Here is a 23,091-nt window from a genome sequence, read left to right as displayed (position 1 = left end):
GATATGATTATATATTATTAATCAAATCAACCTACCACTACTTTGAATGTTCTTTTTTAAAATACCTTCACAGTGCATACTGTTTCTTTAGAAGAATAAATTAATATACTTTTTTTAATAAAAATTATTAAAAAAAAAGAAAAAATTATCATTTTTTCAATCACAAATTAGAACTGATGATAATTTATTAAACTATTTCTATTAACAATAATAGATTGAAAACTAAGGAATTTCAACAGTTTTTAAATTATTTATTACCTCTTTTACTAAACCACCATTTTGAAATTTATCTTACTTAATGTTTTCATTATATTTAATTTCTCAAATCTTTGGGAACACATGACTTCATGGAACGTTTTTAAACTGATCAATGGTACCTAAACCAGAATGAAAGCATGAAAGTACTGCCCATACCCATGCACTCTTTCCAAAAAGATTTCAGGAAACAAAAAAAAAGAAAGTAAAAAAAAACATTGTAAAAACTAAACTTTTCATTTTCATTCTGGTCCATTTTTTATGTTATTTTTTAACTAAACATTTATAGTGGCACATTTATTTGTTGCTTTTTTCATAACGTTTTCATAGCATTTGTCCCACTTTTTTCATAACTGTATAACATGCTTTTGAGATACAGAAAGCACCAATCATAGTTACTGTATAAAAAAATAATTTTCATTATACAGCCAGTCAGTGTTGTGAACAGAGTGAAGGTATCATATGTAGGTATGAATACCACTCGCATTTCAAAGGGCTTGACATAATGATAGTATAACAGTATAATTAGCTTACTGAAGAAGGCAACACGAAACCACCTACTCCTCACTTATTCTCATAAATCTGACAACGGTTACGTGTTACTCTAGAGGTTACCTATAACCATTTTGGTTAGTAAACAAACATTGGATAAAAAATTTAATAAGGGCAAACTTATAAATGAAGAGGAACAACAAATAAAAAAAACTAAAAATATGTGGGTTACTTCTGATCACGGCTTACACACACAACTTAATTTAAGATATTTATCATTTTAATTAAATATAATATTTTTTTATTTATTTAATTCAATTATATTAACTAAAGCACGCGTGTGCACACCGTATTTAATTCACGTGGCGACAGTCGGTACTAACTAAACTAATGTAATTTCATAACTTACATAGAACAAATTTTGCTTGCACGGTCAGCAGACTGGTGTAGCTGCATGGCTCAACGCACCAGGTACCAAGTAAATCGACTTCAAGATCCACCTAGACTGAGCTATTTTTTTACACCTTAAATTTTACTCATTTATTTAATTCTACCACTCACCTGTGATCACAACATAGAAGTAGTTTAGAGTATTGTTTGTGGTGAGAGTGTGATTTTGCAAATATTGTTATTTTTTAACTGTTAACAAATGTGCCAAGAAAAATGACCTTAATTAGGTGATATCTCAAGATGCTGAGGGTGAATTTCCTCTACAGCCTCACCTCCCTTGGCCTTTTATGTTGAAAATTTAATGGCATCAATGCTCCATATACAATCTAATAATCAAGTTAATCTGATCCAGTTTGGTAAAAATCAGTCCAGTAGTTCTGGAGATATAAGGTGAATTAGAGACCAATACCAAACACACATGTAAATATGAACATTAACATTCTGAAAATTTCCAACTGGTTTTTTAGGTTCCATAGATATCAAAAAATCAAGATCAGGTGAAAACCACCTAAGCCCAAATTGGACCAATTACAATACTTTCAGTTCTAGAGCTATAGCTCTGCAAGAGCACTATGTAGGCGGGAAAGTAATAAAATAAAGTAATAGACAATATAAATTGACAAATTAATTTTTACTAACCTGTTCTTGAAGCACCTGTGTAATTTTTTTGAAGAATGCTATAAAGCATTGATCATTAGATAAATTACGAATAGCAAGAGAGTGTTTCAGTACAATATAGAGAAAATCTTGAGATGGTTCCTTCATATCCCACCAATAACTGGTCTGATTCAGCCGTATATCAGTTTTGTTAATAACAGTAAATAAGAAATACTGAAAAATTTGAAGAGGTAACTTCCCTTTTCGGCAATGACCTGATATTTCATTTAAAGTTGTAGCATTTAATTTTTTCGGATTTTCATAAATCAGCTAGAAACAATCAATAATACTATATGTACAGTACATAAATGCATAGCTATAAATAAGTATAATAATTATAAATTATTAATATAAACACATACAGATATATAACAGCAAAAGGGAAAACTTATATGCTTAATTATTGATTTTAATATTCATATTTTGATCTCAATTTTCAGCAAAATATATATGTTTCAGCAAATTATGTATAGTAATTTATAGTACAAATTAACATTTGTACTTATCTCATTTGTAATGATCAGAAATGTATCTGAAGGGTCATGATAGATGTTCTATCATGATAGTTCTAATGCCCACACAGCTTACAAAATACAATGTGATTTTTCCTCTGAACTAATATACACTTTCCTTCACAATCCTTTAGCAGTATACTGCCAGGTCTGTTTGGTTACTCTATGTTATCTGTTATAAAATAACTAAATAGTCTTATGGAGGACATCATAAATCCAGTATGTGAGCAACTCTACGTGTAAAAGAGGTTACACAGGCATTGAGATGGCAACAACTTGAGACAGTAGAGGGGAGTTGCTATTTGTTATAAGATCAAGAAATATCAGTTATGTTTATCAAAACTGTGCATTCATTAATTCTAATTGTTATTTTACATCATTTAACTAACTACATTATAGATTTTTTACTGTAGAATACAATCATCGTACAAAGCCCATCAACTTATATTATCAGAAGTCCCACCATTTTCAACTAGAAAGTAATTGTAATACATATACAAAAAATGTAAAAAAAGTCTTTCTCTCTGCCTATTTACTAACAGCAACACTACCTTTGCTACTCACAAAAGCTTTAACTGCTTATAAATATACAAGGTATTCACAAAAGATCCTTTACAGTGTAAATATAGATTGCAGATGTTACAGATGGTTTTATTTAAGGGAAGTATTCAAAAATAGTTTCACAGATGGCATTCTTGGTCACATGGAAGTGAAACACGCCAACAACTTAGCCACAACATGAATGCTCAAGAGAAGCCAGTTTTTTTTTTTGTGAGGTTCATAGAAACAAATTTATATAGAGCAATTCAACATATATTTCGAACACAATATAACAGGTCACCACTGTCATGACCTACTATTCATGTATGGTATGAAAAGTTTAAGAACACACGAATTTTTGATTTTAAGAAAATTTACAGGCAGCCAACTGAGTCTGACAAATAAAAATGTAAGTATGAAGTATAATAACTAATCTGTTGGAATTCTTTTTTCCATTCTCTAAATCTCATTAGAAATAAAAAACAAAATACAATTTTTTTTATTACCAACACAAAGGATCTATATTAAGTCTGTTAAAAGTAGATGTTACTAAAAACCAATAATACAATTACATTTAACTAACAACTCACAAATGTAAATAGTCACACAAAAAAGGCAGTAAAAAAAAAAAGACTATAAAAAGATTGTAAAAAGACATACCTCAGATTCTTTTATCAAGCCACCCAAAAGATTAATAAGATTTAGACTCTGTAAAGGATTTGATTTAATAGATAATTTGGCTGTAGAAAATAAAATTATTATAAATTTATCAATGCTGGATGATGAAGTATTGGAATGAATTACGGCATCATCAATTTGTACTGTAAGACATGATGAGTCTTGAAGTGCTTCCCATAAGGTCTTTTGCAACTCTTCCTTTGACAAATTTTTTACTTTTTTTATTTCTAAAGAAAAAAAAACACAAATATTATTGTGAGACAAAAAATAAAATAAAACAAATGCACAGGTGTCTTTAGCCAAGTAATAACAGTAAGCCAACTGTGTTTTTGAGACTTTATTCTGTCAAACTTCAGAAAAATCAATCAAAAACAAATTGTACAGAATTTCACTTTGCATTGCAATGTATGTCTCATTTCACAGGTCAGACAAAAGCTTGACTAAAGCAGTTTGTGTGACATTTTTAACTTTGCACCCATAGTAAAAACATTGTACTGACAAACTACTACCTCTTCACAAAATATTAAAATTGGCTGGCTATAAAATAATGATTTGTAATCTACAAAGCACAAATTAACAACAGGCTGGGCAACCTGTGAAATTATGCTTTATAGAAACGAAAGAACAAAATGTCAGTATCATGGTACCTTAAGTACCTGACTTTGGGTGGTGAATATGTGAAGAAGTAACACAGGTAACATTAAGAAACAATGTCTGGATTAGAACCAAAGGGATACAAGTAAAGTTTTCTAAAAACTGAGATAAATGCAGTGATGGAAATTAGATTACAACTGGAAGCAGAGAGGTTTAAGTCACTTGTATCTTTCTACAAACCATATCAGCTGAATTTCTGTTTCAATTAGCTTGAACGATTTGGTACTTTAGCTAACAAAAATACAGCTATTTTAAAGAAGAATAATCATTTAACAAAAACTTAGCGTTTCACGAAAGACAAGAACACCATTATAGAATCTGCTAAAGGTTCTTCTAATTGGCTGTGATCGCTTTTGATTTACAAAAGACTCTCCCTTACACCTAATTTAAATTGCAGCTAAATTTACTATTCAAGACAGTTATGGGACATACAATCTTTGTGTACATAATTTAATTACAAAAGAGCCTATAATGTTCATGTGGTCAAAGTGTGAAACTTCATGACTCACAAGAAATAATGTCTTGTTTAACAAAATTTATTCAAAATCTTCTACCCAGCATTACTTACATTGCATTAACTGTTAACTATTGTGGTCAAAACAAAGCAAACATGTTATAAAAAAATTTGGTCTTACATAGTTAAAAATACACAGTGGCCCACAAATTCTTTGTCTCAGGACACTCATTTTCTGAATGGAATAAAGATTTTTCAGTCATTGAGAAAGTCAAGACAAAAGTAACATATGTGTTTGTCCAGCAAGACTGGTTCAAAGTTGTATCAGTAAAAAAGCCAATAAAAAAGTTTTAGTTAGTTTATATGGAGATAAATGAATTTAAGGCTGTAATTCCTATATAAAATTTCATGCAGAGTACCAGATATCAATAAGATGTAGTAGTTACATTTTGAACAAGCAAGAAAAAAAAATTCTTTTTTTATAAAAATTATGTAAGTGATATTGTTCTGCCCATTTAAAGAAATGGATGTAGAAATTAAAATGTCTTGGTAAGAGAGGTATAAAAATTTGACTGATCTTTGGAAATACACTCTTCCAGTCATCAACCCATCTTTCTACAAGAATATAGATTATAAGGAAAACCTACAATTGGAAAATACAGATGACAAGATAAAAAAACTAGAAGATTGTCAGAAGATGAAATTGATTTTTGGAATCTTGATTTTTTTGGAATCTGATTATGATTAAATTTCACAATAATTTTGTTTATTATTACTTCTTATTTAAACATTTTATGATATATTTACTTCCTTTCAATTTATGTACTTTCTGTCAACATTAAAAAAAAAAAAAAATGAACAGTAACAATTTTTTTGTTTTTTTATTACCATAATAAAGACAATGAAGAAACTATTGAAAAATTTAAAAACAAAATTGCATAGATCAAAGATAAAGATTGGTAAAACTTAAAACAAAATAACAGAGTAGGCAGAAGAAACTTCCTCCACAGCTAAAAAGCAAAAACAAGTTCGGTGGAATAATGTCTGTGAAAATGCTCTTTGAAACAGAAAAAATAAGGAAAAATTATAATTCTTACCTTACAAAAGAAAACACTGAAAACTGGATAAAATCAAAAAAAAATCCTAAAATTACTAGAAATCAAAAAAGAAATTATGAAAAACAACAATTTTAGAAGAAAATTTTGCTAAAAATAATACAAGAGAGTTTACCACAATTTTAAATCCAAATTATCGGCTTTAATCCAATTTGTACCAACTTTAAAAATTAAAAGGGGGACCTAATAATGAATAATCAAGAAAATCTATCATGATCAGCTAAATATTCTGAAAACCTGCTGAATTGCCCTGACCCTAAAGAAACCTTTAACTTACAAAAAATAATCAAAACTCCCAAATTTTTCAACCACCAAACACAGAGGGAACAAAAGAAATAATAAAACATCTGGAGAAGACAGTAAAGTTGAAGAAATGCTGAAATATGCTAGCGATGAACTGAGCAAAATACTGGAAAGTGTAACCATTATAAATTTTGACAAAAATTAAGCTCATAAGGCTTAATTAAATTGGTTAATTTATTCAATACTAAATAATATTTAACACGAATTCAAATAGACTAATTATGGGTGTTCAAAGTCAAATGTGTTTATTGTGGTCTTTTTTTTTATTTTTATAAATAATGTATATTTATTCATTGCTATTAGTAACATTTTTTGATGTGTTGAGTTATTGTAACTGTCTTTTTTGTAAAACTCGAGAGAGCAAGATAAGCAGCATAGTCTTAGTACAATGTTTCGCAAATCCCACAATAGTAAGTTCATTTTTTATTCATTAAAAATTAATTCTTTAAAAATTAAAAATTTTATTTTTGTGTATAATTTAAATTTGATGTTTTTGATGTTTAAGCTTACAAAAAGGTGCCCAATCATCAACCAGAAGCTTACAAAATGGTGCCTGAACTGGGACCAGAAGCTTACAAATTGGCGCCCAAACAGGGACCAGAAACTTACAAAAGAATCTTAAAGAAATCTGGGAAACAAAATGAATTCCAGAAGATTGGAAAAACATTTTAATATATCCCCTCCACAAAAAAAGAAATTTAAAAAAATATCAACAACTATCGTGGAATTTCATTGTTGTCAGTCCCATACAAAATTTTGTCCAAAATATTAAGTAAAAGACAACCAACAATAGAAAAAGAAATTGGAGAATATAAAAGTGGACTTAGACCTGGAAGAAGTTGTGCTGAGCAAATCTTTAATCTAAAACAAATTTTACAATACCAAAAAATTAAAAACTGTTATAATTTTAAGAAAGCCTACGATCCCATGCATAGGGAATCTCTACTAAAAATCCTTAAGAATTTAAAATACATCCCAAAATGATAAACATTTTAAAAAACACAAAAATCAAAAGTGAAATTCTTAAGGGAACATTCTGAACCATTTAAAATTAAAACTGAAGTAAGGTAAGGAGCTAAACTGTCTCCAATCTTCTTTAATCGTGCCCTTGAAAAAGGTGTAAGAAATGGGAGAACTTAAAAAATTAAACATACACAAAAACATAACAATGGGCCTAAAACTAAATTCATAAATACACACATTCTGGCCTTCGGAGACGATATTGAAATTTTTGCGAGAGATAGACAAGGCTAAAATCAAAATTCAAAAAATAAGCTAATGTGCAAGCAAAATTGGTCTTAAAATTTCTTATGAAAAAACTAACTGGTTTTTCCCCATGACAAAGAGAACAGAAAACAAACCCTTAAGATTTCTGACAAGAATGAAATAAGTAGAGTTCAAAAATTTAAATATTTAGGAGAAATAATAACAGAATAAAACTGAAAAAAAATGGAATGAAAGTAGAGTATGAAAAATGGAAACTGCCTATTACCTTACAAATGTTTACGGATAAAATATCCGTCATATAACTCCAAATTGAGGCATTATAAAATTATAGTCCTAACAGAAACACTGTATGGGGCTGAATGTATGCAGTTTTTCAGAACAAGAAATAGTAAAAATAGACAAAAGAATTTTAAGCAAAATTTATAGACCAAAATATGAAGATAGAATTTACAATTGAAAAATGAAAAAGAAATTTACAAATATACAGAAAAAATAGGAGACTTAATCGGAAAAGAAGATTACAGTTTTATGGACATTTATGCAGAATGAAAAACCAAAGATTGACAAAACAAATATTTAATTTCTACATAAGTAGAACCACAACAATCAAGAAAAAATTTTCTAAGGATCTGTGTAAAGCCAGAGATAAATTTATAAAAGTGATTTGAGAATCTAAGTTTCCATTGAGAAATAAAAAGAAGGGTATAAATCTGAATAGATGGATGGAAAAAGGTAACAACAGAGCAAAAGAATGAAACCCTTTTAAGAAAGGAAAAAAGTCAAGACAAAGCAAACATGATCTGTAGTGGTGAGAACAAAAAGAAAAAACAAAAATAATAAAAAACTAAAATTAACTGGAACCAATGGGGTATAACAAAAAAATTGGAGGCAAAGAGATACAAGAGAAGACATATCTTTTCTTTTTTCTCTCAAACAGAATGTTTTTATATTTTATTTTAATTGTACACAGACATTATAATAGACTAATATTTATTAAATATAAAACCAATCAAATTATTTAAAACTGGAAAAAACAAAACAAAAAAACTTTCACAACAATTTACTCAGAACTGCAAATATATTACCTGTTCAGTTCTAAACCATTCAAAAAAAAAAAACACAAAAAAAAGTGTATATATATATATATATATATATATATATATATATAAATGCGAGGGTTATTCAAGGTCCGATCGGTCACGAAATTAAAACCACAGTGAAAATAAAAAATTTTTTATTTGTAACAAGTAGTTACATAGTTACACTATTTCTCTACATAGTCACCACTCCGATTTAGACATTTGTCATAGAGTGGTACCAACTTTCCAATACCCTTGTCATAGAACGGAGTCGCCTGTGTTTTCAGCCATGTTTCTAGGCTGGTCTGCAGCTCGATGTCTGTGCCAAAATGTTGTCCTAGCCAGCGTTTCATGTGAGCAAAGAGGTGAAAATCAAATGGAGCCAAGTCCGGGCTGTATGGTGAGTGATCAAACACTTCCCAACGAAAATGCTGCAGGAGCTTCTTTGTTACAGCTGCGGTGTGCGGCCGAGCATTGTCATGGAGAAAGTCAATGCCTGATGACAACATTCCTCTCCGCTTATTCTGAATTGCCCTTCGTAAACATTGAAGAGTCACGCAGTAATGAGGCTGCAGTGATGGTCGTGTCACGTTCCATGAATTCCACCAAGAGAACTCCATTCCGATTCCGAACCCAGAACACAGTAGTCATACACTTTCTCTTGGAGAAGGTTGGCTCGAACTTCTTTGGTTTACTGGGAGAATGAGAATGCATCCACTGTTTGGATTGTTCTTTTGTTTCTTCAGTTTCAAAATGGACCCATGTCTCGTCCCCTGTGACAATTTTGTTCAAAAAATCTTCTCCTTCATTGTGATAGCGCTGGAGAAACATTAGGGAGGCATCCAGTCTCATTGTTTTGTGATGGTCGGACAGCATCTTGGGAACCCACCTCACACACAGTTTGCGGTACTGAAGTCTCTCACTCACAATGGTGTAGAGAGCTGACCTTGAAATTTCAGGAAACAAATCACTCAATACAGAAATTGTGAACCAACGATTTTCTTGAATTGCCTCATCCACTCACTCAACGAGATCATCGGTTGACACTCGCTTCCTTCCCTGACCGCCTGCATCATGAACATCTGTACGTCCTGCTTTAAAGTTCCTGCACCATTGTCGCACTTTGCTGCCACTCATTGAAGTTTTACCGTACACATTACTTATTCGTCTATGAATTTCAGCCGCCTTACACCCCTCAACCTGAAGAAATCGAATTACCGCACACACTCACACTTGGCAGGAGATGCTACTGTTGTAGACATGTTTACGTGCTAGCTGCATATACAGAACTAAACGAAGTGACGCAGCTTGATTGAAGGCCATACTAGAGACGCTGTGCAACACATATGCGCAAAGGTTCATCCGATTTTTGCGCAGGTTTTTATTTCGTGACCGATCAGACCTTGAAAAAAATAACCCTTGTATATAAAATCTTTTTTTTACTGCTGATCAGAAATATCCATTTCTGAACAGCACCTGTAACATCCATAATATAATAATATTAAGTATTCTTTAGTTAGAGAACTGGAAAGTTTGTTGCAAAGGACTGGACTGATACCATTCCCACCATTAAAAATCAGTAACCAATTCAATACGATACTTTTAATGTACCATCTTACAATCTTAATTTGAGCAAAATTTAATTAATATTCCTTATCCTCACCAATTCTCCAGCTTGGATCAGCAACAATATTCATAAATAAAATCTATCATTATAAACTAAAATTTTACTAATCAACAAATATTATTACACTTACTTTGGCCTACAGCTTTTAAAAAAAAGCTATATTGAGAAAAAACAGAAAGTACATTCTTAGCTGCTTGCAAATGATATGGTTCATTAATAAACAAGAATGGCACAACAGTCAACAATAAATTTAATTCATTATAATCTGCCTGAAGTGATTTAGACAGTTTCGTTAATACTGCTGGGGCTAACTTGTACCAAATTTCTTCGTTTTTTTTCCATATTTTAATAGCAAGACAAGTTAAAGAAACTCTCAGCTTTTCTGAACCTATTAACGATTGTAAATAATCAGATGGTTGACTTAAGACTGCTTTCACTACACGCGGTTCATCATCAGATAAACGTTCCAATATGGTTTCACTTAACCAAGATGACTAAAACAAATACAAATCACATCTTTTAAAAAATAAAATTGTAGTGGCTTATCCTAAACTATATAGTTTTAAGAAAGTTAAACCAACCACCACATTTAGTTTACAGTTTAATTTCAGTTATTTAGTTTAGTAGTTTTGAGTATAATAATTTTGTTATTATTACTAAAATTTAGATTCTTTTAGAAATTTCACTCAAGTTCAATAAATAAAAAACAATTTATAAATAAATAGATAAAAGGTTTTATTAGTGACTTGCATAAAAGCTCATCACAGAACAGTACGCAAGAGCAATCCAAATAATGTTTAACAAAAGATCATTTTCACATACAAACTGTAGAAAATTATACAACAAAACGAAACTTATAAATGCCCATCTTCTTACTGAAAAAATTGTTTTACTAAAAAATTATTTATTATTCAATAGTATATATTTATAGTATAGTATTTATTTAATAGTATATTTTGTTTAACTTGATTTTGCAGATCAAAATTTTATTTTAGAAAATTATATAAAATTTTAATTTTAAATAAAGTGTGTAATTTTAAACAAAATTTTCAAATATACAAAATTACAAAAACCATTAATAATACAAACTTAACTGAAAATAAACATAAAATTTACACAAACTAAGATCGATATGGACGCACTAGACTTCATAGTAAAGATAGAGTTAGCACATTTGAATAAAAAATTCAGTTATACATAAATACAGTATATATAAACATTTATTTAAATTATTATTTATAAATTCTGTGTTTTATTTTGTAACTGATGGTTTTACCAACCATTTTCATTGTGTAATTTAATTGAATATCAAACTTTTTATAACATGTGCACTGTTATAACACATGGTCAACCTGCCAAGTACACAGAGTCCAGTTCTGAATGCCTCAGCAGATGCACTGCAACTAGTTCCAGCCAGTTTCTGTAATACTTTATTTCTTGTCAAACCTTAAGGACACTTTAAGATATTTTTTTGAAAGCAAGCAATTTATCTAGTGCAATAACAGACATTTGAAGAAAGGGATGTATCTCAATAAATACCACTGAAATGGACATTTAGAGTTCTGCAAGTTTCTTTGTTATCTGACAGAACTCTTTTTTCTGCTTCATCTGGATTTGAGTAGTCTCAATCTTTTAAAGTATATGAGAAGTTTTTGCAGATCAGAGAAGGTATACTTTCTGTTTCCTCAATATTGAAACTTTGAGTAATAATGATGATAACATCAGTAGAAACAAACTTCCTTAAACCGTTGTGGTAAGTTATAGGTATATAAATTAAGATCAATATGGCAAGAACTGATCCCTGAAGGTATCCATTGTTTAGTTGGTGTAAGTTAAAAATCTTTAATCACAAAATGGTAATCACCAGTATGAGCAGCAAGCTCTTACTCCAGACTGTATCATATGTGCAGGGAAGATCAACAAAGACTAAAGACATTTTCAGTCTGCTTGAAATTCACCTTTAATCTATTTTATTAGACAAAATCTGATCTATACAATCTTATCTTGTTTGAAATTTACTTGTTCTGGAGGTAGTTAATCTGATGAGAAAATTTGGAACCACTATCCATTTTAGCAACTCTTGTAGGTTACTCTTGTTTAAGTTACATTAGAATCTGTAACTTTGAGTTTTACCAGGCCTCAGCATGGCTATCATTTTGAAAATTTACTGTCTGATAAAGTCATCAGACATTATCAAGCAAAGAATTCAATGGTTGGGTCACCAATTTTTAGGTTTTCTGGAAAAAATCATCAGAATCAGAGATTTTCTTTGAATTTAATAATATGATGGCATTCTTTACTTCACTTTCTGAAATGAAGTCATTTGAACAGGTCAATAAATTTTAACTAATCAATTTATCTACAAGTTTACATCCCTTGGTTTGCTAAAGAAGGTTTGACGTTGGAAACAGACATGCTAGCTACGAGAGCTGTTTTTTTTAAACCTCTAATCATGTATCTAAGTAAACAAGAGATAGACAGGAGCCAGGTCTGCATGTTGTGTGTTTGTGCCACCCCCTACCACAACCTTTGCCATTGCCAGCTCCACTGCATCTGTGTGAGCCAAGCTACGAGCAATTGAATATGGCCGCTACAATCGATGCTCCCACCAAGTGTGAGTTGCGGAGTGTGGTATGTTTTCTGCAAGAAGGATGTAGCGCTGCTGAAATCCTTCATAGAATGAGCCTAGTATATGGTGAAAACTTTACGAGTGTACAGGAATGGTATACGTAGGAAATTTAAAGAAGAGCGAACGGATGCCCATGACGAAGGTGGGCAAAGATGCAAGAATGTCGCTATAGAATGCCTGGTTGAGCATATTGATGATTTTGTCAGTGACAAACAAAGATTTACAATAAGTGAACTTTCTGCAGAAATCCCAAAAATTTCAAGGTCTTCTCTGTACACAACTGTGACTAAAGTTGGATCCCAAAAATTTTGAATGAATATCATAAAATGCAGCGAATGGCGTCAGCCTTAATGTTTCTGACACGTTACAATAATGAGGAGGAAGAGTTTTTAAAGTTTATATTACTGGTGAGGAGAGTTGGATCCAGTATGACGATCCAGAAACCAAACAACAGTCTAAGCAGTGGATGCACACTTCACCAAACAAGCCTTTCTTTTTCTGTTTAGCCTCTGGAACCACTGTAAAGTATTACTTCATAGGATGAATGAGGATATGTATGTATGTAAATGAAGTATAGTCTTCTACAGCCTCAGGTGGACCATTCCTGAAATGTGTGGTTAATTGAAACCCAACCACCAAAGAACACCAGTATCCAAGATCTAGCATTCAAATCCATATAAAAGTAACTGCCTTTAATAGGATTTGAACCTTAGAGCTCTCGACTTCAAAATCAGCTGATTTGTGATGACACTAGACCATCGGGTGGGTTCCTCCAAACAAGCCGAAAAAGTTCAAACAGATACTGAGCAGCAGGAAAGCAATGGCTACAGTTTTTTGGGATCATAAATTGTCTTGTTGGTGGACTTTACGGAACGGAGGACAATAATAAAAGACGTTTATTGTGAATCTTTACATCAACTCCGGAGAGCGATTCAGAACAAATTAAGAGGCATCCTCTTGCTGGGTGTGGTTTTGATCCATGACCACATTGTGCCAACGTGACACAAGACCATCTCAAACAATTCAATTGGGAAGTTTTCGACCATCCACCATATAGTCCACACCTAGCACCTAGAGATTTTCACCTCTTTCAAGAATTGAAGGCATGGTTGGGTGAACAACACCAACGAAGAACTTCAGGAGGCTGTCAAGATATACCTTACCGCACCCAGGGGGGGCAAACTTCTTTGAAGAGAGCATCAGAAAGCTGGTGTCACAATACGACAAATGCCTCAATCGTTTTGGCGAATATGTAGAAAAATAAGTTAGATACTACTCAACTTTTAGTAAAAAAATCATTTTGTTACATCAATGTATCTTTTTTTATAGCCCATCGGATATTGAAAAAAAAACAGCCCTCATATTTTTGTCTGGATTTATGGCAACATTTCCTCAATTGACAAGTGAAGGTAGGATCACCACATTTTCTCAGGAAAGATCAATTTTTGATCTTTTGAATGTGTAAAATTTGTCTATGAGTTTTTTTTACAGAGATCAGCTTGTACAGCACCTGCACAATTTATCAGTCTGCTGTGCCTGTTTCTATGTGAAGTGAATTCACATAGAATAAAATTTTAGCAATCTTGAGAGCAGTTTCACTGTAAGTCATTGGCATTTGGTGATAGCAGTTGACCATACCTGTTTTTTTTTTTAATTTAATTACTCATATAAACTGAGAAGACTATATGTACATATTTGGCTATTAAATCAATAGATAATTATTGTATAATTCATTAACATATTCACCACTGTTAATAAAATTTATTTTTTTAAGAAATATAAACCACCAAAATACAGTAATTAGATAAGTTAAACTTAACCATATTAATTTCCTATAATCGATTTTTGCAGTATCCTGTACCTTCAGTTGGTATTGAATTCTGTAACTACATTAAAACATATACTGTTTATAATTTGTTGAAATTGTTTTCAGTTTTAAAAATGTTGAAATTATGAATGGATTTGCAGAAAATACATTCTGTAAATACCGCTTAGTATGCAAACATAATAAAATTATTAAGTACCTCAATAGGCTGAAGCTGCTCAGGGACTGCTTTAACTGCTTCAATTCTAACATTGGCATTTGGATGATGTAACTTTTCAAAAAGTTCTGACTGACCTTCATAATCTGGGCTCAAACCCATTAACTCTTTTGCAACTGATGAATATTTATTATCAGATATAATAGAATCAAACGATTGCGGATACTGTTTTTCCAACTTCTTCATTAATACTACAAACCAATTTCTTAAAGACAGATTTTTTTTCACTGTAATACTGGTACATGAATCTACAAAAATCCTGTTTAAAAAAATCCAATTTCAAAATTCAAATAAATAAAGTAAAAAAAAAAAAACTGATAAGTGAAGGGATAAAATAATTTATCAGTTGCATTATATAAAATAATTATAACAACTTATAATATTTTATACTTTCTCAATATTTGTTTAATGTAATTGTAACTACATATGCAATGTACAGGTAATAACAGATGGAAATCAAATCAGAATTTGTTAATTAATGCCATCCCCATAAGCTACATACTTTTTAACAGGTGATTCAAAAGTTGCACAACCCAAACATTGAAAATAGATTCTCTGGCTAGAGCGATATGTGAGGAACTTATGTTATTGGTAACACTGAATTTTTTTCTCAAATGTCACTGCATAATTCATAAAATAAATATAAATATCTGAAATACACTGTTTTATAACCACTATATTAAGTTATTTAGTTTAGTTCTTAAACATATCCATGAAAAGAAAATATCAACAATAATACTGTTAACAAATAAATTACTCTGAACCAAAAAAAAAAACCATAACCAGGTATGTCGAGATATAAGGAACACCCAAGATAATTTTCAAACATGTTTACCAGTGAAATGAAATAACTAATCTATTTGTAGATTTCCAATTTTCTACATACCCTTGAAATATGACCACCTACAACATACAGGTTTATCAGACTGAAAATAGAGCTCACAAAATGTAAAATCTTAGAATACACTTTGTAAATCCTACACATCTACTGAAAAATTAAAAGTAATTTAACTATCTTTAAATGGATTTTAATAAGAAACTTAGCCTCTAGCAAAACACAAAACCTTTTTTCACATAATATTAGGCTGATATTTATGTTCTTCAAGAGTAGAATTCGATCCAAATAAAATGTGCACTATTATTACTTCCATTAATAATATGTATAGTCAGTACCAGGATTCAACTTAAAATTATTTGAAAAAACTTTTTTAACTTCAAATATGTTTTCAATTAATCTGTGCTTTATCATTAAATAAAAATAAACTTAATGTAATCTTAGACTACCCCAAATCACATCACCATTGTAGCATGAGGATAACATCCTTTAAATTATGTGGATTTTGCAGAGTAATGGTGTTAACCCTTAAATTTAAAATATGTACAAGCTGAAAATATACATAAGGCTGTTACATTTAAAATTTTGTAATGTAAGTTTGAATTATGTAGATTGGATAAAGATTTATCTAAGTACTGACATTAGATAAACTAAATTGCCCATCTTAATAACATAACGAAAGAAACAATATTTAAATTTAATATTCTTCCACTGCACATTTAAAAAAAATAAGAAACAGAAATCTTTGAATATGTTTCCTTTAAAGTAGCTTCGAGGAAGGAAAACACACTGTTAATTATTTAAGAAAAAAAATAAATCTACAAATTTCCTTGGTAAAAAATAAAAATAAATGATAAATGAGGAAAAGGCAATAAAAATGAATAATAAAATAAACATATTACTTAAGTGTAATCATTAAACATTAGTATTAATCACAAAAAAACTCACCTAAAAACTATTTCAGCTTCTTCAACACTAAAACACATTTTATGTAAAATATCTGACACATAACTTTTAATTTCATTAACAGTATCTCCCTTTTGATGTTTAATAACATCAATACAAGATGATAAAATACTAATGACAAGTGGAAAAACAGATACACCAGCTTGAATGGTGCTGATCAATGACTTCTTGAACCATTTGGATTTCATTAGAACAGCTAATGATTTTTCTGACACAGCATTGTTACACTGGCAAAGGATTACCATTAACAGAATCGCTTCACTCTTCATTGTCCTAACCTGTAGAAAAAATTAACAAATAACAGCCAATTAACCATTTACGAAAACAGGAAACAAAACCTTGAAAATCAAATTAATCCTTAGGAAGTAGAAACAAAAGCCTGTTAGGAATAAATTAGTTCTCAGACACCACAAACTTGTGTATACATCGTTTCCATAGACTTTGGAAACAAAAAGAACTCTAAACTGTGTGAACCGTGAACAGAGATCTGTTTCCTACACAACTATATCATTTTTCATTGTAATAGTAAAAATAAAACATGCTTTAACATTTATAAAAATCAAGCTTAAAAATATATAATGTGCAAAAATAAAATAAAAAACAAAATCAACTGAACCTTAATAAAAAATAATTGTACAGATAAACCAATCTCTTCCATATATATGGAGATCTGTCAACAGATCTCACATTCTCTCTCACTTTATCCCTTTAGATCTCTCACAATTTACTTCTAATAATTAATAACTACAAATACCATACATTTTGTACTGTGAACCTGTTCTTTTCAAACATATATTATAAAAAAAATGGTCAAGAATTGCAGTAATCTGAAAAGCAGTGATTTTGATTTAATTCATCAGTTTACTTTCAATACATAAAACTGAAAGATAAGATATAAATCTTATTAATTTGATCTGATTGTATTAAATAATTTTGTTTAATAATTAATCCTTTTTTTAAAAATAGTTATTAAAAGACTAAAAATACATTTATCAACTAAGTCATGCCAACGTGAAACAAAACTGCTCAGCTTTCATATATTAACTAGACGTGATTTATATTTCATAGATAATGAAAGATAACTTTATAGTAATCATAATAATAATAATTTACTTTCAGAAATTATAAAACTCCTCAATTTCCTGTTCAATATATATTATTCTAATTTTTTCTACCTCAACAGATTTAACCTCCTAGTCGCAATATCATTAAATTATATTAATTAAACCTGGATGATATAATACATGACCCATCAAAGGGCCAAGTAAGATTTTCCCACAATTTTTTTCTGTTCTTTTCATCTTAAGACCTCTTCACTTAAAACTTTATTCACCTGCATAATTTTCAACATGATCCAGTAGAACCAAATTTCAAACATATTAATATGTTTTCTGTATTACTTCAAACTCTGGGTCTTATAAATTTGCCACCAACAATATGTGGTTTAACTCACAAAAAGTATTCAACCTTACTATTTTCTTGGTACACCTAGAGCAAAGAGGAGCTAGCACAACATTGCAATTAACCTTAACCTTACTGCACATGTATGATTTTCCTTCTTACTGCAATCATTGTACTTATTCATAGTCCCAGTCTTTATGTATATTCGTGTTTGCAATAAAAACCTTTATTGTATATAATTTTGAAACAAACAGAACATATTTGAACATGTATAAATTTAATAATATCAAAGCTGAAAAAATATACAAAGTTCAGCAAGCATTTGGTAATTTCATCTAAAAATTATAAATAAAAGAATTATTCAACCAGATATCTTCAAATTCTCTGAGATCAAACAAAACAAGGTAGGTGATTACACAAAGTGATGCTGACGGTTTGGTTTTAATATCGTGATGTCACACGGTCTATGAACAAACTCTAAAAAGTTAGCGTTAACAGACATCAAGAAATTCTCCATTGTCTTCATGATGCTAATCATCACTAAAGAATATGTCCAAAGAAATCACAATTGGAAACCTCATCACAACACTCCATTCCACTCTCACCAACTATTCCAGAACTTTTATTTAAGCATGAATATTCCCCGTCTTTTCATCTAATTCTCCAAATTGAAAATATCACTTAAAAGGGAGCAGTTTCTTGACAGAAAATACGTTACGAAAAACATGACCCATGGCTGATTGCCATTCTAAACTAGTCTTCTACAGATGTTTTGAACAATCGAAAATGTGCTGAGCTAGGTCTTTGAATCAAAAGGATCATATACCGAAATATTTTATTTTTTTTTTTGAGGCGAAAAAACAGTTTTATATTAATATTATCATTACCTGGAAAACAAAAATATAAAAACGAAACATTAAATCAAGACACTTTTTCTTTAAAATTCTAAGGTAAAGTAATTCTTAAACAAACTTGTTACAAACAATCATGAAAGAAAATTTTAATATCCTAATATTAAAAACAATCAAAACATTCACAAACAAAAAAAAAGTTAAAAGCAAAAAAATAAACACAAATTGCTAATTGCAAAAAATAATTTTTATCAGATTATAAAACAAGTATTTTATAACAAAAAAAAAAATTAGCTCTTAACTTATTTATTATTCATTTATCAATAAGTCGGCTAGTGGTATAATGGTTAATACACAGCTTCCTGTTCACTCAAGTTCAATTCTCAGCAAGGTTCTAGAATTTCTTTATCATTTTGATCAACCCAAACAAATCATATTTGTTATCTTCCATATTAAATTATATACAAAGTATATCCAAATTAAAATACAAATAAGTAAAAATAATGACATTTTTGCACAAGCATCAGTACATTTATTAATGTAAGCAATTTGTTAATCTGAAAAAATATTTTTTTTAAACAGGTAATAATTTCATAAAAAAATGTTTGTTAGCTTAAAAAAAAAATCAATATCTTACCTTAACGACTTTATAAAATAATGTTTCTAAGACATTCCTATTGAGCTGAACTTTAGCAACTAAACAACTAAGAATCATAAATGAAGAAGCAATAAAATCCTTAATTTTAGAAGACAACCCAGCAATAAGAGATGGCAGTAGATGCGATATGTGTAGCTCAGAAATAGTTCCACAATGTTCAAAGGCACCAATCACAGTAGTACAGTAAAAAGTAAATAATGAAGCTAAACATTTAGCATCCTCTCCTTCATAAACCTTCAAAAATTTAATAAAGTAATTAAAATAATTTATTACAGTAAGTTAAAACAGGACCCAAAATAAAATACATTTATGTCAACATCTCTAAAAGTCAATATTCTATGGTCGAAAGTCAATATTATAAAAATAAAATAAAATAAATATTTTATTGTCAATATTCTTACACAATTCCTCTCTTATATTACTCACTCATGTTTTTTATTAATGCATATACATCAAAGACAAAAGTAATTAGCTTTCCACCAACAGTACAGAATCTAACAATATTTCTTACCTTATCTTCTTGCTTCTTCAATTTTTACATTAAAAGCACTTTCAAGGGTTTCCCTCATCGTCAATTAATCAAAAATTTAAAAAAATATTAAATTTAAATATTTTATTTTAATTTTTGACTACTTATTTCAATATATGTGACAATTTTTAATTTTAATGCTTAATTTTAAAAAAATGTTTGATTAACTGACGATGAGGGAAACCCTCAAAAGCACTTTTAATGTAAACATTAGAGAAGCAATAAGATAAGGTAAGAAATACTGTCAGATTCTGTACTGATGGTGGAAAGCTAAGTTTTACTTTTATCTTTGATATAATTAGTACAGAGGAAGATATGGATAAATACAATAAAAGGAGAACTAATTTTACTAAATTAACATATATGTATGTATACTTAAAAGACAGGTTCAGAAATTTCCCTCATGCAATTTAAAATAGCAGTCATATTAAGAAATATTTTGGTTTTCATGATGATATAGCTAGATCACATGTTTCTTATTTTGCAGACAATACTAATGGTGTTTGCTATGTATGGTGTATATCACAATGAAAAATGACAGCAATTGAACAGCAAAAAAATATCAAATTTTGCATTCTGCTTATAAAATCACTATTGAGATGTTAACATTGCTTAAACATGCATATGTATGGAGAATCAAAGTGCCATATGAATGGCTGGCAAAGTGTTTTAGTGATAGTCATGATGTAGTAATTGGCATATATGAAGCATATCAATAATGCATTTCAAAGTAATAGAAGAAAACAATCAAGCAAATAGCATCAAATAAGTAATAATTTCAGTTGAAATTACCACATTATTTTCCATAATGATCTGAACATTTATCACATTAGTAAACCACTACTCCAAAAATATTTTCTATAAATCAGAAAGAAATTAGTATGTCACTGGCAGAAGACATTATCACTATCATTCATCAAGATCAAGATTTTCTGAGCAATATATAACAGGAGATGAGACATTGTATTTTTTGCAACCCACAGACAAAATGCCAGACTTGATAGTTGTGGAAATTAACAACCCCGCTGTGATTACAGAAAATTTGTTTGGACAGAAGAGGAAAAGTACTTAGGGATTTTTTTATTTATAGGGCATTATTCACAACAAATTCATTACGGACAGGCAGACAGTGAACAAGGATGTATATTGACATCCTGAAAATGGGATATAAAGAACTGAATTTGCATGACCTCACACCAGCACATCAATCCATACTTGTCAAAGAGTACCTGGTGACATAATGTAACAATTCTGGAGCACCCATCATACCTTCTCAACTTGACACCAGATGATTTTTATTTGTTTCCTTCCATTAAAATCGCTCTGAAGGGGAAGGAAAAGATAAAAGATTTACCTGAAGGCCAATGTGATGAAGCGACTGAGAAGAATATCTCAAAATAGACTCTAGTGTTTCCAACAACTTTCAAACTTGTTTCAACTTTCCAACTTTATTAAAGTGTGTAGCTGCTGAAGAAAATTGCTTGAAAGAGAATACATTCCAAACCTTTTTCAAGTAAGTAGTTGTAAAAAAATAAACTAATTCTGGAAATTTTTTGAACCTATCTTATATAAGTAACTAAAACTCAATACCTTAATAACTAACTTACCTCCGTAACTAAAATAGGCATATTACAAACAAATTTAAAAAAAGAAATATCTGTTGCAGCCCTATTTAGAAGGGCAGTTTTAGACAACGGTGTTCCATGCTTTTTTACAGATTCTAACCATGCCCATTTTTCATTCTTTTTGGTGGATAACAATTGAATGACTTGAGCAAATGTAGTGGTTTCATAATAAGGTAATGCTAGCATCATAAGACTATCTGTATTATAACTCTGAATCTGAAATCTGGAAAAAAATCATAAAATTACCACTGGCATAATAACAATAATAATAATAAGCTAAGAAAAATAAACAGCTATATGTTTAGCACCATTAAGGTACCAATCTTTCTGATCCAACAAGAGACACCAATCACTTCTAAAAACTGTAGTCATCTTCAAGAATAAAAAGTTCCATGACAAGCTTACTGAATAATTTGAGAACTGAACATTCCCTGTAATCTTCCTCACTGATCACAGAACTGAATAGCTAAATACTAGCAAATCATATGCCAAGCCCAGAAAAATGTAACTGATACTCAGCCCTACAAGTGACATCACAATGTTCACAATAGGGACTAGTTGAAAATGACAGTTACTCTTGGAGAAAGAAACTCTGATGGATAATAACTCTTTCTGATGGGTGGTTATTGATCTACATCGCTCAATATGTTACAATGTTAGATAGGAATAAATAAATAAAAAACTTGCTGGTAATTAATGTTCTGTGATATACAGAGTAAAATTTCAAATTCATTAAACATATAGTTACTTTTAATTGTTTTTGAATCCCTAAGTGCTCAACTGTTGAGAATCAATTAATAATAATGTCTCAAAATTAGTCATACTGAAATCAGAAAAGACCTACATCCCAACCCTGTAAGAGGAAGAAACCCACATTATGACGTCACCAGTCACCACACCACCCCCTCCATTCCAAGTCCTGAGGGGCTTTACCAAAGGTTGTCTTTAGACCCTCTAACTGATTACATCTCACAGTCATCAGCCAGGCCTCGGTCGGGATGCCACCGATGTAAATGCCTCGGCAGACATTTGCATCAGTAAATACATATCAAATTTCGCCTTCGCGTAGGCCTCAAATGGACATCTTCACATCCAACTTAACATGATTCCCTCAAACTAACTAACCGAAACTGCAGAAGCGCAAACCCCGCGCCTAGTACAGATTTGACAACAGCATTTGTGACTGTGAATGCCTCGGAAAATAAACGAGTTTAAAGATAAATCAGTGCCATACTCAAACCAATAAAAATTATGTTTTACGCAACATAGAAATTCAGACCTACACCCAAATAAGTCGACCAGTTTAGGTCACCTAACAAGGGGAATGCAACCTCATTCCAGTCTGCACAGGAGCCGGGGTTAAACCCCGCACCCCCACCCAGTCCCATCATGGTGTCTCTCGTGGCATTACCAAGTCACAATCAGGACCACCACCGGCAGAAGGACACCACACCCCCAGTCGCAAGGGCACCATACCCAGCAGCGCAGCCACCCCCATCAGCAGGAGCCCCA

General features: G+C 30.6%; 1 protein-coding gene across 2 annotated transcripts in view; it reads right to left on the bottom strand.

Moving 5' to 3' along the window:
• The window catches only part of l(2)k09022 (HEAT repeat containing 1 homolog l(2)k09022), a 97,364-nt gene that overhangs the window by 55,877 nt on the left and 18,396 nt on the right, over positions 1-23,091 (bottom strand). For both annotated transcript variants that reach the window (XM_075357218.1, XM_075357219.1), the window contains exons 4-10: positions 21,562-21,802; positions 19,405-19,659; positions 16,498-16,793; positions 14,697-14,973; positions 10,174-10,537; positions 3,567-3,811; positions 1,837-2,124 (exon numbers count right to left, since the gene is read on the bottom strand). In XM_075357218.1, the coding sequence (XP_075213333.1) occupies positions 1,837-2,124; positions 3,567-3,811; positions 10,174-10,537; positions 14,697-14,973; positions 16,498-16,793; positions 19,405-19,659; positions 21,562-21,802 (1,966 nt within the window). The remainder of the gene's footprint in view (positions 1-1,836; positions 2,125-3,566; positions 3,812-10,173; positions 10,538-14,696; positions 14,974-16,497; positions 16,794-19,404; positions 19,660-21,561; positions 21,803-23,091) is intronic.

The sequence above is a fragment of the Lycorma delicatula genome, chromosome 2 (assembly GCF_047948215.1).
Source record: "Lycorma delicatula isolate Av1 chromosome 2, ASM4794821v1, whole genome shotgun sequence".
Lineage (NCBI taxonomy): Eukaryota > Metazoa > Arthropoda > Insecta > Hemiptera > Fulgoridae > Lycorma > Lycorma delicatula.
Note: the sequence above shows the minus strand (reverse complement) of the source record. Positions and strands in the feature narration are given on the sequence as shown.